Below are 15,324 nucleotides of genomic sequence, written 5' to 3'. Positions count from 1 at the left end.
ATATAAACAAGAGGTCGTCAATATAGCGGACATAGGACACCAGGCTTCCCACCCAGTCATGTCCCCTCCAGACCGCATGATCCTCCCAATCGGCCATGTAGAGGTTGGCATAACTGGGTGCGAACCTGGTGCCCATAGCTGTACCTGTGTTTTGAATATAGAAGCTATCCTTGAACCAGAAGAAATTATTGTTTAAAATTAGATATATCCCCTCTATGATGAAGTCTATCTGTTCCTGAGTGTAGGGCTGCTGAGAAATTTCTCTCTGCAGGGCTCGATGTCTGGGTAAGCAGCTGCGAGGCCAATCTCGGATGCTGGGTGGCAGGTGATCCCTTCACGTTACGGCCATCCTGCAGGCTGAACATTGTTGCTGGACCTGGAGGAGCCTCTGCGGCAGTCATCTTAGGTTTGGGTCGCTGGTGCACTCACAGCAGGCCGAGTATCGGTTGCTGGACTGACTCTGGGCCATCAAGTGGTGACCGGGATAACCCACACTGGTCCAAAGGAGGGAGGGGGAACGGGACCAGCAAGATGGTAGAAGCCGATATGCAGCAGGAAGGCAGATGAGTAAAGCAGCGGCCGTCCACTTCCCTCCCTGCCCCTGTAGGCCGCAGTCTCGATTCCCCCTTGGGGGCCATAAAACTCCCGATCTTGGGCCGTAAAGCAGCCCCAGTAGCTGCCTACATCATAGACTTCAGAATTCCGGCTCAAGGTAAATGGAGCATTGGGATAGTTGTCGAGTAGAAGCCAGAACCTTCAGGAGCACTTCTGACATGCGGCCATCAGTCTTGGCGGCCTGGCTCTGCCCTTATAAGTTGCATTTTAAGTTGAATTTTGGAGAAAACAATTCGTAGTGCTGAGCTATTTCAATTGCTTGTGTTTGATTTGTTCAATGCAAACAGCTGAAAGTCTATACATTTTGAGAATAAACCTTATTTTTGATACGATTGAATAATTTTATTACAACTGTATATATTTATTTATTTTAATATACACACATACACCCATTCACATACAAACAGAAGGGGGCAAACAAAAACAAATGAGCACCATTAACGGCCACATTTGCCAAAGATGTGAAATACTCACATATTTGGGACCCAAAGTCTAACTGTTCTGTCTCTAGAAGATGAAGCCACCAGCTGTCCATTAGGAGAAAACTGCACACATGTGACAGCTTCTTTGTGTCCAAGGAACCTGTAGGCACGTGACTGAGCTTTTAAGTTCCATATCATGACACATGCATCTGTTGAAGATGAGGCTGAAAAATTAAACACACACATATTAACTAACATACCAAGGAATAAAAGCATGAATATATCAATTACTCAAATGGCAAGAACATGGTCAAATTTACCTATAGACTAGTAGCCAGCTAACCAAAGACACCTACTTACAATATGTATGTTTCTCATTTTTAAATATATTTCCCAATACTTTTTCATTTGGCACTTCTTTTTTGGGTGATGAGAGAGTCTTAACACCTCTTACTGATATATCGTGTTTTTTTTTTTTGTTTTGTTTTTTTGGTAGAGAGATTGGAGCGCCTTTGCCCCAGACAAAGGCGCAATTTTGGCACCAAAACACGTGTCGGGCTCTTTTGCCCACTAGATTGGTTGCTGATGGGGTAACTCCTTGGGAAAAAATTAAGGGAGGTTGGAGAGTCATCCCGATTAATAATCACACTGTCCCAGAGAGAAAGGGTGAATGGAACTTGCTGGGCAGACTAACTAAACAACTTTCTGGTCACTCTTACTTATCCTCATATCTGGAGTATTCGTTAATCAAATATCGTTGTAGCAGATTCTCAAAATGGTCTTTTTAGTGTTATGCCTAATAATTGATTTCTGGACATCTAGTCTTATATCAGGCAGGATTTATTTTAAACAATTTTGGGGACATATCTAAATGTCTGTTGGGGCCTGGTTTCCATCTCCTTAGTGGAGAATCGGCTCTTCTAAATATCATATTGGTTATAAATTGCACACAAGTGGGTTGTTGTTCTATATATATTTTTTCACTCCACCATTTTCACCTTGTATATCACCAGAAGAGTAGTCTCTAGTGGTAGTTTTTTCAAATAAGTTTAAAATCCATTTTTGGGAGACCTTTTGTCTAGCTCTGTGTGGTATCAGGGGATATCCTTGTCTAAGACCCTGGTGAATTGCTCCTTCTTTGAAATGGTTGGTTTATATGTACCTTTTTAAATGTAAACCTAGTGTTTAACCCCCATCATGCACCACTGCCCCGTGGCTTTTTAATGTGTCTCTTACTCTAATTTTTCTAATTGTTGCATATTCTAATAAAGTTGTTCTACCATTACTTTAGTTATAGGAGTGATCTCCATCTTTGGACTCATATGCTCTTTTTGGGCCTATTTGTCTATTTTGTAATCTAAATACAAAAAGAAAAGTCCTGCGCTCACTCCCATCACTCCTGGGAGGCAGCAATGACTACAGTACACATCAGCTAATACATATAGTACAAACCAATAAAAAAAAAAAAAAAAAAAAAAAAAAAAAAAAAAAAGTTACCTGCGCTCTCTCCTTAATCCCTATGTATATTTAAACAAATGTGATCTAATTGAATTATTGTGGGTTACCCCCACTTGGAGCCTCTCAGGCACGATTATTTGGTTCTCTAGTGGCACCTTTTTGTTATTTTCTTATCATTTCTCTCTCAATCTCAGGCGGAGAATGAAACTGGAAAATGTGACTTTTTTTTTTAGAACCTCATTTGAGGCTCCAGCCCGGGTCAACCTCACTAATAACATCCCTGCCATTCACCATTGTTTTACTTTTAACTGTGCATATAGAAGCAGAGCTTATTTACTGTATGAGACAGATAGGCAGAGAAATTAAGGGAGACAGACAAGTGTCACTGTACTATTCATGTGTAGCTTTTATCTAGTTACTGGCATACTACATCACCACTCTAATCATGTCTGTTTAAGTATCTGTCAAACTACTGATGCATGACTGATCAAGCTTTTGGACTTCTCATTGTTACATTTTATCTGGATTATCCTTTAGGAACCCTTTTGCTTTTTTTCAGACATTCAATTATCATTCAGAGTTTAAAATGCACACAGAAGTTGTCAGGTTGGACAAGAAGATGTGTACACTGTGTCACTTCCATTTTCTTTATGGCTCTTTATATTACAAAACAAAAAGCATCTGAGAACATTGTGTCACCAAACGAAAACCTCTATGTCTGATGTACCCGTAAGGACTGCCAGTAAACCCATTATCTGCTGAGATAGCAGTGCAAGGCACTTCATTATCTAATATTCTAAATGCATGGAGGTACAAACATCCTTACAGGAGAACTGCTGACATGAAAAGCCAATTAGTAGAAACAATTTATAAAACGTATCAAGATTTTCATTTTCTCTAAGAAAATATATAGAGTTTAGCAAATAAAGGCAACAAAAAAAGGACACCGCGTATTAAACCTTAAAGAGACATTACAGGCATAAGAACCACTGAAGCTTAATGTAGCAGTTCTGGGGCAAAGAGCCCTCTGAGAAAAGGCAGTGTTAACAATGCGGTCTAAAGCCCCCCTCTTGTGGCTGTCACTCAGCCACTAGAGGGCCTTCCTGGTCGAGGTCCTGCAAAGTTCAGCTTCACCACACTCTGCATAAAGATGACGATTGCTCCCCAGATGCAATGAGTCAATGTATCTCTATGAGGAGATGCCGATTGGCAGACTGCAGCGATTTGCTGAGCATGCATACTAGCCTCCCAATGCTTACAGAAAGCATTGGATTGGCTAAAATCATCAGTACTGATGATCTAAGCCAGCAAAGGCAGGGAAATTAGATCAATGCGTCACAACAAGTGCAGCTAAAAAACAAATAAGATGAGTAATGTTATAATTATTTGGGGGCAGAGGAGCAATAATCTAACTAGTTAAAAAACAGCCCCGTGTTGGGAATACATTTCAAAGTCGTAATCTCCATAAACCATATTTTGCAAAGATTTTGCATTAAAATCATAATTTACACCTTGTACTTTAGCTGCATTTGTTTTGGAGAAATTATTAAACGTTAAAGTAAGAACATTTTTGTTCCATTTTATTCATATTTAATGTTGTGCTGGGTGTACATTTAAGGTATTCAAAGAAAGCCCTCTCTCTAAAAAAAATGTATATAATATGTATGGGTGTACTTAACCAGAATTGGTAATATTGTGGTAGAATAAGCACAAAAGTGCAAAAAAAAAAAAAAAAAAAAAAGAAAAAAGCCCTTAGTCACCAATGTACATCTCAAATAAGCCCTGGTCCTTCAGGAGTTAAACAGTAAGTTTTGCCGGCGGCTTGTATTGGGATACTTTGACAGTAGCGATGGACTTGAACATGTTTTGGCCAATTGCTGTGACTAAATCCCCATATTTATTTGCTGAAACAAGTCATTTTAACTAGACATGTAAGAGGAAAAAAAAAAAAAAAGTATATACACGTATATATATTTTTTTTATTATTGGAGATTAAAGGACCACTATAGTGCCAGGAAAACCCTTGTTTTCCTGGCACTATAGTGCCCTGAGGGTGCCCCCACCCTCAGGTTCCCCCTCCCGCCGGGCTCTAGGGGGTGGAAGGGGTTAAACTTACCTCTTTCTCCTGCGCCGGGCGGGGAACTCTCCTCCTCCTCGGCTGAATGCGCATGCGCGGCAAGAGCCGCGCGCGCATTCAGCCAGTCATTCACAATGCTTTCCTATGGACGCTGGCGTTTTCTCACTGTAAAAATCACAGTGAGAAGTGCGGAAGTGCTGTCAATGAGACAGCCACTAGAGGCTGGATTAAACCTATTCTAAACATAGCAGTTTCTCTGCACATACATACACATATATATATATATCTGGTTGAGCTTATACTGTAGTGGCACCCATTCATTAATCTCCAAGATATTACTGTATACATTTTCTTGAAGAATCTATGTATTTCAACATATTCCAATGCACAAATTTAGGCCTCTGTGCTAATTCGACGAGATTCAGAGAGGAAGAAAAAAAGAAAAAAACCTGCACTAATAGTGACGTTGCAAACCACTGTGAACTACATGATTTTTTTTTTTTAAACCTTGTTTGTATAGTCCATAGCAAAGATCGGGACAGTTGGTGTTTTTTAAATCTGTTTATTGTCAGAAGGTGATAGCACTTGGTGGAAAACAAAGGCTATTAGATATACTTATCTACACAAAGAATGAGATTAGGGATGCTTTGCTGAGAATCTATGACTAGATGGAATTTCTTGTTCAACAACTGCCTTTATCTTTCCTAAGATTACTGTGTGATATATTCTGTGTGAATTCGGCAAGATACAAATACTGGATATTAAAGCAGTAGATCTGTAAACCAGGATCGATATACAGTCATCTAGCAGTATAGAGAAGTTACTGTGTCTATGTGAATATATAGATATGTGTACTCACCAATTTGTTTATTGTCTGGACTGAAGTCAACACATGAGACAGCATCTTTGTGTCCTCTGAAATGACGCTGCAAAGCAGGATCCTCCTGTGGAAAGAATATGTTCAGTCAAGAGAATTTATCAACAGAAACAAAACATTCCAATAAAAGCACTTTAGCTTCTGAAAAGATTTATGTGTGAAGAGTGTGTCCTATTTTTTACCTTTCATTTTGCAAATTGACAAATAGAAATGTACACATTTATATTTTGTTTGTGTACACTTTTATAAATTAACCTGGTTACACCCTCCTGGCTTTCAAGCAGAGAACTCCCAACGCTCATTCAGTGTCTCCTTTTCTAATGATACCTCCTCCCCTCGCCCTGTCTCGGTTGGAGTCCCCCAAGGCTCCGTCCTTGGTCCCCTTCTATTTTCTCTTTACACTGCCTCTCTTGGCAAACTTATTACCTCTTTTGGATTCCACTACCACCTGTACGCTGATGACACCTAGCTATATTTCTCCTCCCCGGACCTCTCCCCTGCCGTCCTGCAACGTGTCACTGCTTGCCTTTCTTCCATCTCTGACTGGATGTCCTCCTGCTTTCTGAAACTCAATCTCTCAAAAACTGAGCTCCTTGTCTATCCTCCTATTTCGCTCTACCTTCAAGTTTGTGGTACCAACATCAGTCCATCCTTGCAAGCGCGCTGTCTTGGCGTCATACTTGACTCTGGTCTCACCTTTGAGCCTCACATCCAGCATGTTGCCAAATCCTGTAGATTCCATCTTAAAAACATATCCCGCATCCGCCCCTTTCTTGCACCAGATACTACCAAGGAGCTTGTCCATGCTCTAGTAATTTCCCGCATGGATTATTGTAACCCTCTCCTGATTGGTCTTCCCAATAGCCGTACTGCACCCCTACAGTCCGTAATGAACGCTGCTGCTAGATTGATTTTCCTCTCTAGTCGTTTCTCTCACACCTCACCCCTCTGCCAGTCCTTACATTGGCTTCCTGTATGCTATAGGAGTCAATTCAAGGTACTAACTCACACCTATAAAGCACTGAACAACTCTAGCCCCTCTTATATCTCCTCACAGATCCATAGGTATGTCCCTTCTCTGTCTCTCCGCTCTGCCCGTGACCGCCTCCTGTCCGTTGTCCGCACTCGTACGGCCAACTCGCGCTTGCAGGACTTCTCGCGGGCGGCTCCCTTCCTATGGAATAGCCTGCCTACCGCCATCAGACTCTCCCCTAGTCTTGCATCTTTTAAGAAGTGCCTTAAAACCCATCTCTTTAGGAAAGCTTATGGCCTCCAAGACTAACCCCTACCTCACATACCTGTCTCTTGCCCTCTCCTAAAGGGCAGCCCAACTTATTTGATTGCAAATTCCTGTCCTATTGTGTTTTACACCCCACCTCCTATAGAATGTAAGCTCGATTGAGCAGGGTCCTCTTTAACCTATTGTTCCTGTAAGTTTATTTGTAATTGTCCTATTTATAGTTAAATCCCCTCTCCTAATATTGTAAAGCGCTACAGAATCTGTTGGCGCTATATAAATGGCAATAATAATAATAATAATAACAGGTCCTGATTTGTTTAGCTCAGTGGAGTTTAACTCCAGAGACAAGCAACTGCCCAGAGCTCCTGTCTTGCAAAAGCATGTCATTGAGCTGTTATGGGAAGTCTGTGATTGGACAGCCACAGAAAGTCTTGGCGGGGTTAGAAGGGGAGAGTTTGCAAAGGCTTCAGAGAAGAGAACTGCAGCTTTTGCAAACTGTTTTTAGATTTGCCACCAATGGAAAACAATGCATAATGAAATGCATGCAAGTTTTCTTGTAATGTATATCTAAACAGTGATTCTTATTTATTTTAAATTTAGGTAGTGGAGTATTACTTTTCAGTAATACTTCAAGCACAGCAAATACTGTAGTTATTGTAGTGTCAGGGGGGCCTGGAGCCATCCTTCCATAATCTGTTCAACTGTTTTAGCACAATCTGACACTTACCTAAATATCTGTGCTGCTGCCTTGACAGTATCTGCTGGACGCTGCCAGTCAATGAATGAATTCCTGTTTTCAACAAATTGACATATGACTTCTCCAGCGCAAGGCGATCGGAAGCATCGTTGATGAGCGGTGGGCCCAGGTAAGAGTCAAACTGTGCTATATCAATTTGACATAAAGCACTGGGACAGCACCAATGCACTCTTGGCACTGTAACCGCTACAGTTGGCTGGAGTGGTTATGGTGCTTAGGCTGTTAAATTAAGTAACAGTAACTAGTCTAAACAAGGTGTATGGATCCATCATCCACAAATAGGTGCTTCCAAAAAGGAAAAAAAAGTAACTGCAAAAATGGCAGCAAATACATACTGAATGTTACACTTATATTGTGTGTGTCAGAAAAGGCAATGTTGGGCCTGGAGAGAAGTTTTGGGCTCTGTATTTACAATATCTGTAAGCCATTCATCCAGCAAAATGTATTGACCATATCTTTTTGCAGGTTAAGAAGGGGCTTGGACAAGGAGGATATATATGAGAGAGAAACATTATGTATCTTTCCAGTAAAAGTTTAAGAAGAGAAAAAAATAAATATCATGCTGCTTCCGTTCACACAGTTTCCTTTCTTTAGCTTTATATTTTCTAGCAATTTGGCACTATGCTGTTGTCGACCATGTTAAATTCAAAAGCACAAAAAATGTACAAATGTATTTATTCATCTTGCACAACTGTCAATTTCTTCAAAAGATATATTTAATGCGGTCTTCCATTGAATGGAGGAGCTGAATGTTCCCCATAGAGATGCATTGTTTCGATGAGGAGATGCTGGCTGGTTGGTGCAGCGCGGCATTTAGCCGCACATGCTCATTAGCCTTCCAATACTTTCCTATGGGGAAGCATTGGATTGGCTGAGCATTTTCCCATTGTGAAGCATTAGATTGTCAATTCTGATGATCTCACCCAAGGGGGTGGAGCTAGCGACAGCAGACCTGAGCTTTATACCTTTTTAAGGGGGCGGGGGGCATTTTTTTGCTTTACATATCCCCCCCCACTTCTTATAGATTTAAATAAGGTAGATTGTTTATTAGAAGCCATGTGGAATTTTTGGTTTGAGATGTAGTGTGAAGGCACACAAGTATGTTTTGTGGACTTTATAGCCTTCAATAGACAGATTATCTACTTTAATAGGTTGTTATACACAAAGTTTAGTCTCATTTTACTCAATCATTTAGCAGGTGTCTTTTTGAATATTATAGTGCCATCTAGTGGTGTCTTTGGTTATTTCTCTACTTCAATAATATCAAAAAGTTTTCTCAGTACAAACTGTCGTACATCTTTATAAACATGAATTCAGGATTCTAAAGGACTGCAAAAAATGATAACTTGAGAGGACACGTTTCAGCCTATGTAACAAGCACGACTTAAGTGTAAGCTGAAACACTGAATTTCTGTAGAATTCTGAAACAATAATTGTGTCGCATTCATTCTTGAATTTACTTATGACCCTTAGAGGATTGGAGATTTAAAAAGGCAATCTACGCAACATAACCACTACAACCACTGAATGACTGAGAGCACTGGGCTAACCCAACCGAATCATTCTCAGCCAATCACTGTCATCCAGGTATGGACATTGATAATGAAAAAGTGTTAAGTTTGCATTACCAATGCAGCCGAGGGGAGGACAGCGTCAGCGAGCAGTAGGAGGTATTTGCTTAGAGTGACCCTCTGCAAAGTTGAATAAAATGCATGTCCACTATGATATCATCAATGCAAAGAATTAACGGATTTGCCCACCTCTGCTACAAGTGAAACTTTGTGTTTAGATTTGTATTGGGGTTTGGTATCTGACTCGGGCTTAGAGCAGCAGATCACTTACATAACTGGAAACTGTCCAGACCGCTGTACATTTAAAAAGGCTAACTCACAATGGTGCATGCGTTTAAAAAGATGAAAACAGCTGAAAGCACTGTTTGTAAGTGCACTCTCTCAATACGGGGCTGCTGGCACAATACTAAATTAACAAGTTAACTTCAACCTTCTGCACTCCAGATGTTGTGTACAATATTTCCCCTCCAGCATTATGGCTGTAAAAGCATTGAAAGGATTCTATAGTGTTAGGAATCCCCCCCAGTGACACAAAGGGTTAAAAACCTTTAATTTACTCACCCGATTCCAGCACCGATGTCTCCAGGCACTGGGTCGTCACATTATCCCATCCGGATAGGAAAGCATTGACTCAATGCTTTCCTAAGGGGATTTCATGGACACTGGATGTCCTCATGCAGAGTGTGAGGATCTCCAGCGTCATTTAGGGGGACCCAGAGTCTGGTAAAACTCCCGGAAGTGCCTCTAGTGTCTCTTTTAGTTTTTGGAAAACTGCAGTGTTTGACGTTGCAGGACTAAGAGGTGACAGGAACATTGCGCGCAGACCACTTCAATGACCTGAAGTGATCTGGGTGCCTATAAGCAGGGATAAGCAAACTCCGGCACTCCAGATGTTGTGGACTACATCCCCCATAATGCTCTTACACATATAATGCTGGTAAAGCGTCATGGGAGGTGTAGTCAAAAACATATGGGGTGCCGAAGGTTGCCTACGCCTGGCCTATAGTGTCCCTTTAAGCGAGATGCAATAACATCTGGATCGACAAAAGGTTGCCTACCTGCGGGATTAGGGAATAACCCTAAATGAGGCCTAGTACCACCTATATCAAGGGGAAAAAAAAGATTTGTCTAGTGTAATATAAATGTAATAAGATAAAACACATTAATAAGAGGGTTATTCTCTAGGCTAGAGCGATAATTCAAAGTGAATTTCAAACTTCAGATCAATGTAGCCAAATCTGGAAGCCACGGTGACTTAATGTTTACATTTGAAATTCCCTTTAAATTCTCACTTTTTCAAAATTTAATTTTTAATATATATATTAGCTCTGTAAGTCTACAAACTCATTGTGACTAGAATTAATGGGTCTAAAATAGAAAGTTCTCTCTGATTTTAGGACCTAAACCAGGAGGGGGACACTGACTAAATAGTAATAATAATTAACATTAAAATAAAAGGCCACAGACAATCATTAGGTTCCTTTAAAACAAAGCCTCCAGCTGCAGGTGAAGCTATTGCTCCCCATTTACATTAACACCCTCTCACCAGCACAGAAGCCATGGCCGAATGACGTCACCAAGCTGACTGACAAGCCAGGGATCCCCAGCAGTTGAGCGCGAATGATTCGTCCTGTGTTCTTCCGCCTTAATCAGGATCACTTGGGGGTGGGCGGGGCCTCATTTAAAAAAAAAAGCTGAAAACCAATCCGCCTTCCTCAACTGCAGAGCTGTAAACACGGGACTCAAAGCTCGCTCACCTCGGCTTCACTGGCGACGTAAACTCTTTTATTTGAACTCCGTGTTTAGAACTCTAAGTGTAACGTCATCAAATCGCGCACAAACCGGGCGGCAGAACAGCGTGATAAGCTAGAATGCATGGTTTCCATTTTTGTTTTGGGCAACGTTTATATCTATACAGTGGGCACTTGGCCACCAAATCGGTTTTCAGTGGCCAAATATCATTAGTAGAGATGGGTTTTGATTTCTGTGTACACACTGAGAAATAGTCCCTGACTTCTTTATAGGAGCCATCATTGTTATTTGGATATCTCCCAAGTAACTTTATTTACAACACTGTGTGTGAGAGGGTATAAAAGAGGTCAACAGCAATAATCCTCACAGTCATGTGGCTTTAAACTACAATAAATGTGTATAATTTACACAGATTGTTTTTTTAGATACATTGTTATTGTTCTAAATTACATCTAAATTGGATAATTTGATTACAGTAAATCACTTGAAATTACTCATAATGGCCAAACCGTCCCTCTTTGCCCATTTGAATTGTTGTGAGATATATATTTGGTACTATATTCCGCAGCACTTAGCAACACAGGGAATACAGACAAATAATGAAAACGTATTGATACAAAAGAAGGGTGACCAGATTTTGAAAAACAAAAACCGGGACACCCAAAATAAAAATAATAAAAACTCAGAGAAATACGTACACATTGGTATCTCCAACAAATATAACACATACACACAGAGACTGCTAAACACACACACACACACACACACACACACACAGACAGACTGTTGAATACACAACCACACATACTGCTAAAAAACATACACACAGACTGCAGTGAGGGGTGCAGTGTGTGTATGGTGTGAGTATGGAGGGGGTGCTGTGTGTATGTGTGTAATGTGAGTAAGGGTTCAATGAGTGTGTGGAAGGGGTGCTGTGTGCGTAGGGGGTGAAGAGTGTGTGTGTGTGTAGGGGTTCAGTGTGTGAGGGGGGTGTAGTGTGGGTAGGGGTTCAGTGTGTGTGGTGGGGGGATACTGGAGCAAAGTCAGTAGAGGCTGGATTAACCCTGCAGTGTAAACATATCAGTTTCTCTAAATCTGCTAGGTTTTCAGCTGCAGGGTTAAAACTAGGGGGACCTGGCACCCAGACCACTTCTGACCATTGAGCTGAAATGGTCCTGGTGCCTATAGTGGTCCTTTAAGGTGTTCTAACGATTAGTTTCCCTTTAATGGTCATATCTACCTTATGATATTGGTTAATTCAATTACTGAAGACCAAAAAGTAAATAAGCAGTCCATTCTATCCACATATAACACTTCCCATGTGGCAAGGGGATACAGGGGGGTTTGTTCTGCTGGGCTCATCCTGGTTAAATGAGGTCCTGGAGACTTTCCATTAATTGTTTCCTCTGGTCATCTCTCTCCCTGTTCTTGTTTAGATCCTCGTAGTGGGGAGGGGGGTTGTTTTACTCTTACACATGAAGCAGGAGGACAAGGGGGGCTATGGAGATGGACAGCCATGCTTGTGAAAGAACATTACCCACAATACTGAGTCAGGAGCTAGATAATTGGCTCTGGTTTATGTAGAGGAAAGCATTTTGCTAGAACAAAAATTAAATCCGCATATATACAAAGAAACACTTCACAAATTCTGTGTAAAATACGGTGGAAGACACTCTAATAAAGGGCACTCAGGGGGGAAGGTGCCATCATTTCTGAGTCACAAAAAGGTATAACATCTGACCCAGATTACCTGGAATTTTATAGAGAAATAACTCAAGTCTGAAGTTGCTCTTGTTGAATGCAAGGCTGACAAAAAAAATCCCTTATTAACAAAAAAATCCAATGAAGAGAATCCAAAAGAGGGACTATTAAATATACACATAAGTCAATTTAAATCTCGGGGGGGGGGGGGGGGGGGGTGGAGGGGAAAGATCTCAGTGGGGTCCTAAAAACACTTAGAAAAACACAAAGCAAAACACCCACACAAGAGCAAAAAACGTTGGATTCTCAGTGATTAGGTCATAGGCTGTTTTGAATATCGATAGTACTGAAAAAAAAACAGACACTATATTCTATATCTTACGTACATTAGAACAACAGATTAAATACTTTGTATTTATATAGCACTAACTTATTCTGCAATAATTTACAATACTATAAAGGAGGAATTTAACAAATGAGACAAACTATTTCAAATTGTGACAGTTACAATAGGTTGATGAGGACCCTGCTCAAACTATCTAGACTACAATCTAGATGAAAACATGCATTGATAAAGAATCAGAAAACCAATTATTCTCTAAACATTGGCACTGAAGAGTCCAACTGGCAAAACCAATGTTGGAAAGTTGAGTCATTGATGTACCGGTAATAGATTTTTTAAATTGCTAGCTGCAAAGGATGGTCTGCAGCCATAACCACAGGGTTCTAAATAGCAGTTACAAGAACTCAGAAAAAGGTAAAATGTTTGACAGATAAAACTTCCATATCAAAATCAAGAAATGTACAAATTGGGCCGGTGTCCTGGTTCCTAGGATGTGGTACAGCCGAGAAGCCAGGCAGATGCTGAACTGTTCACCTCCTTCTGATGAGGCATAAATATTTTTTCCTAAAGAAATCACGTTCTCCACCATGAATATAATCAAGATCTTCTGTCATTTTCTCCCACTGAAAAATCAATGATGCTCCTTAAGACCTTGGGGTACAATCTCTCCATGCGGCTCTTGTAAAAGATATCCTTGGTGTTAAGGATCTAGACATCACCCTACAGTCAATCGTATACAGTCCTTGAGACATATTGGTTTCCAGCAGTGGATATTCTTCTCCCCCCCCCTTTGCATTTTTATAATCGTTGATTTGATATTACTGAACAAATATTTTTCTTACTGGGCTTTCATTTAAATATAAATGGGGGATATAATGGTTTAAATTAATCACTCCTATTGGTTCGTTAGATTGATTTTTTACCAAGATTGTGCAATGGGCAAAACCAATAAGAAAATATTAGGCCTACCTCAAAAATGCTAGTTGATGCCTCTTTGAATTGTTCATCTTGTATTAAAACCAATAAATGAAATAGTTGATGCAAGAGAATCAACTTTTTAAATAAAACACTACAGTGAGATGGGGTGTAAAACACAATAGGACCAAAAATAGCAATCAAATAAGGTGGGAGTGAATCAGAGCTGGAGAGAGTAGAAGGCTGCCCTTTAGGAGAGAGCAAGAGACAGGTATGTGAGTTAGAGGTTACTCTGGGAGGCCTTAAGCTTTTCTAAAGAGATGGGTTTTAAGGCACTTCTTAAATAATTGAAGACTAGGGGAGAGTCTGATGGCGGTAGGCAGGCTATTCCAAAGGAAGAGAACCGTCCACGAGAAGTCCTGCAAGCAGCAGACAGGAGGTGGTCACGGGCAGAGCGGAGAGACCGGGAAGGGGCATACCTATGGATCTGTGAAGAGACATAAGAGGGGCTAGAATTGGTAAATGCTTTATAGGTATGGGTTAGCACTTTGAATGACGCCTATAGGATACAGGAGCCAATGTAAGGATTGACAGAGGGGTGAGGTGTGAGAGGACTGACTAGAGAGGACAATCAGTCTGGCGGCAGCAATCATTACAGACTGTAGCGGGGCAGTACGGTTTTTGGGAAGACCAGTTAGGAAAGGGTTACAATAATCCATGCAGGAAATTACTACAGCATAGACAAGCTTCTTCGTAGCATCTTGCGTAAGAAAGGGGTGGATGCAGGCTATGTTTTTAAGATGGAATCTACAGCACTTGGTAACATGCTGGATGTGAGAATCAAGTATGACACCAAGACAGCGCACTTGCAAGGATGGACTGATGTGGATACTACTAACTTGAAGGTGGAGCGAAATAGGAGGATCAGTAGTAGGAGGAGGAAAGACAAGGAGCTCAGTTTTAGAGAGATTTCGTTTCAGAAAGCGGGAGGACACCCAGTCAGAGATAGAAGAAAGGCAAGCCGTGACACACGTTGAAGAATGGCAGGGGAGAGGTCTGGGGAGGAGAGATATATCTGGGTGTCATCAGCGTACAGGTGGTAGTGGAATCCAAATGAGATAATAAGTTTGCCAAGAGAGGCAGTATAAAGAGAAAATAGAATAGGTATCATTAGAAAAGGAGACACTGAATGAGCGTTGGGAGAGGTAAGAGGAAAACCACGAGAGGACAGAGTAACAGAGACCGAATGGTTGAAGAGTTTGAAGTAGAGCATGGTCAATGGTGTCAAAGGCAGCAGAGGTCAAGAAGAATTAGTATGGAGTAGTGGCCTTTGGATTTAGCTGCGATTAGGTCGTTCGTAACTTTGATAAGAGCAGTCTCAGTAGCGTGGAGAGGGCGGAAGTCAGATTGAAGAGGGTCAAAGAGATTTGGAATTGAGAATGCGAGACATATGGGTAAAAACAAGCCTTTCCAGAAGCTTTGAGGAAAAAGGGAGCAGGGATATGGGACAATAGTTAGAGGGAGAGGACAGGTCGAGAGATGTTTTTTTTTTTAGGATAGGTACTGCAGTCGCATGTTTAAGGTCAGCAGGGACAA

At 41.0% G+C, this 15,324-nt stretch overlaps 1 protein-coding gene across 1 annotated transcript in view; it reads right to left on the bottom strand.

Annotated features, from left to right (window-relative positions):
* POC1B (POC1 centriolar protein B) overlaps window positions 1-10,662 on the bottom strand; it is a 121,166-nt gene extending 110,504 nt beyond the window's left edge. The window contains exons 1-3 of the mRNA XM_063447114.1: window positions 10,564-10,662; window positions 5,432-5,516; window positions 1,090-1,261 (exon numbers count right to left, since the gene is read on the bottom strand). Coding sequence (XP_063303184.1) covers window positions 1,090-1,261; window positions 5,432-5,516; window positions 10,564-10,578 — 272 coding nt within the window. The 5' untranslated portion in view covers window positions 10,579-10,662. The remainder of the gene's footprint in view (window positions 1-1,089; window positions 1,262-5,431; window positions 5,517-10,563) is intronic.
* Between the last annotated feature and the right edge of the window lie 4,662 nt (window positions 10,663-15,324).

Source organism: Pelobates fuscus, chromosome 3, assembly GCF_036172605.1.
Source record: "Pelobates fuscus isolate aPelFus1 chromosome 3, aPelFus1.pri, whole genome shotgun sequence".
Taxonomy (NCBI): domain Eukaryota; kingdom Metazoa; phylum Chordata; class Amphibia; order Anura; family Pelobatidae; genus Pelobates; species Pelobates fuscus.
This window is presented reverse-complemented; position numbering and strand designations above follow the sequence as displayed.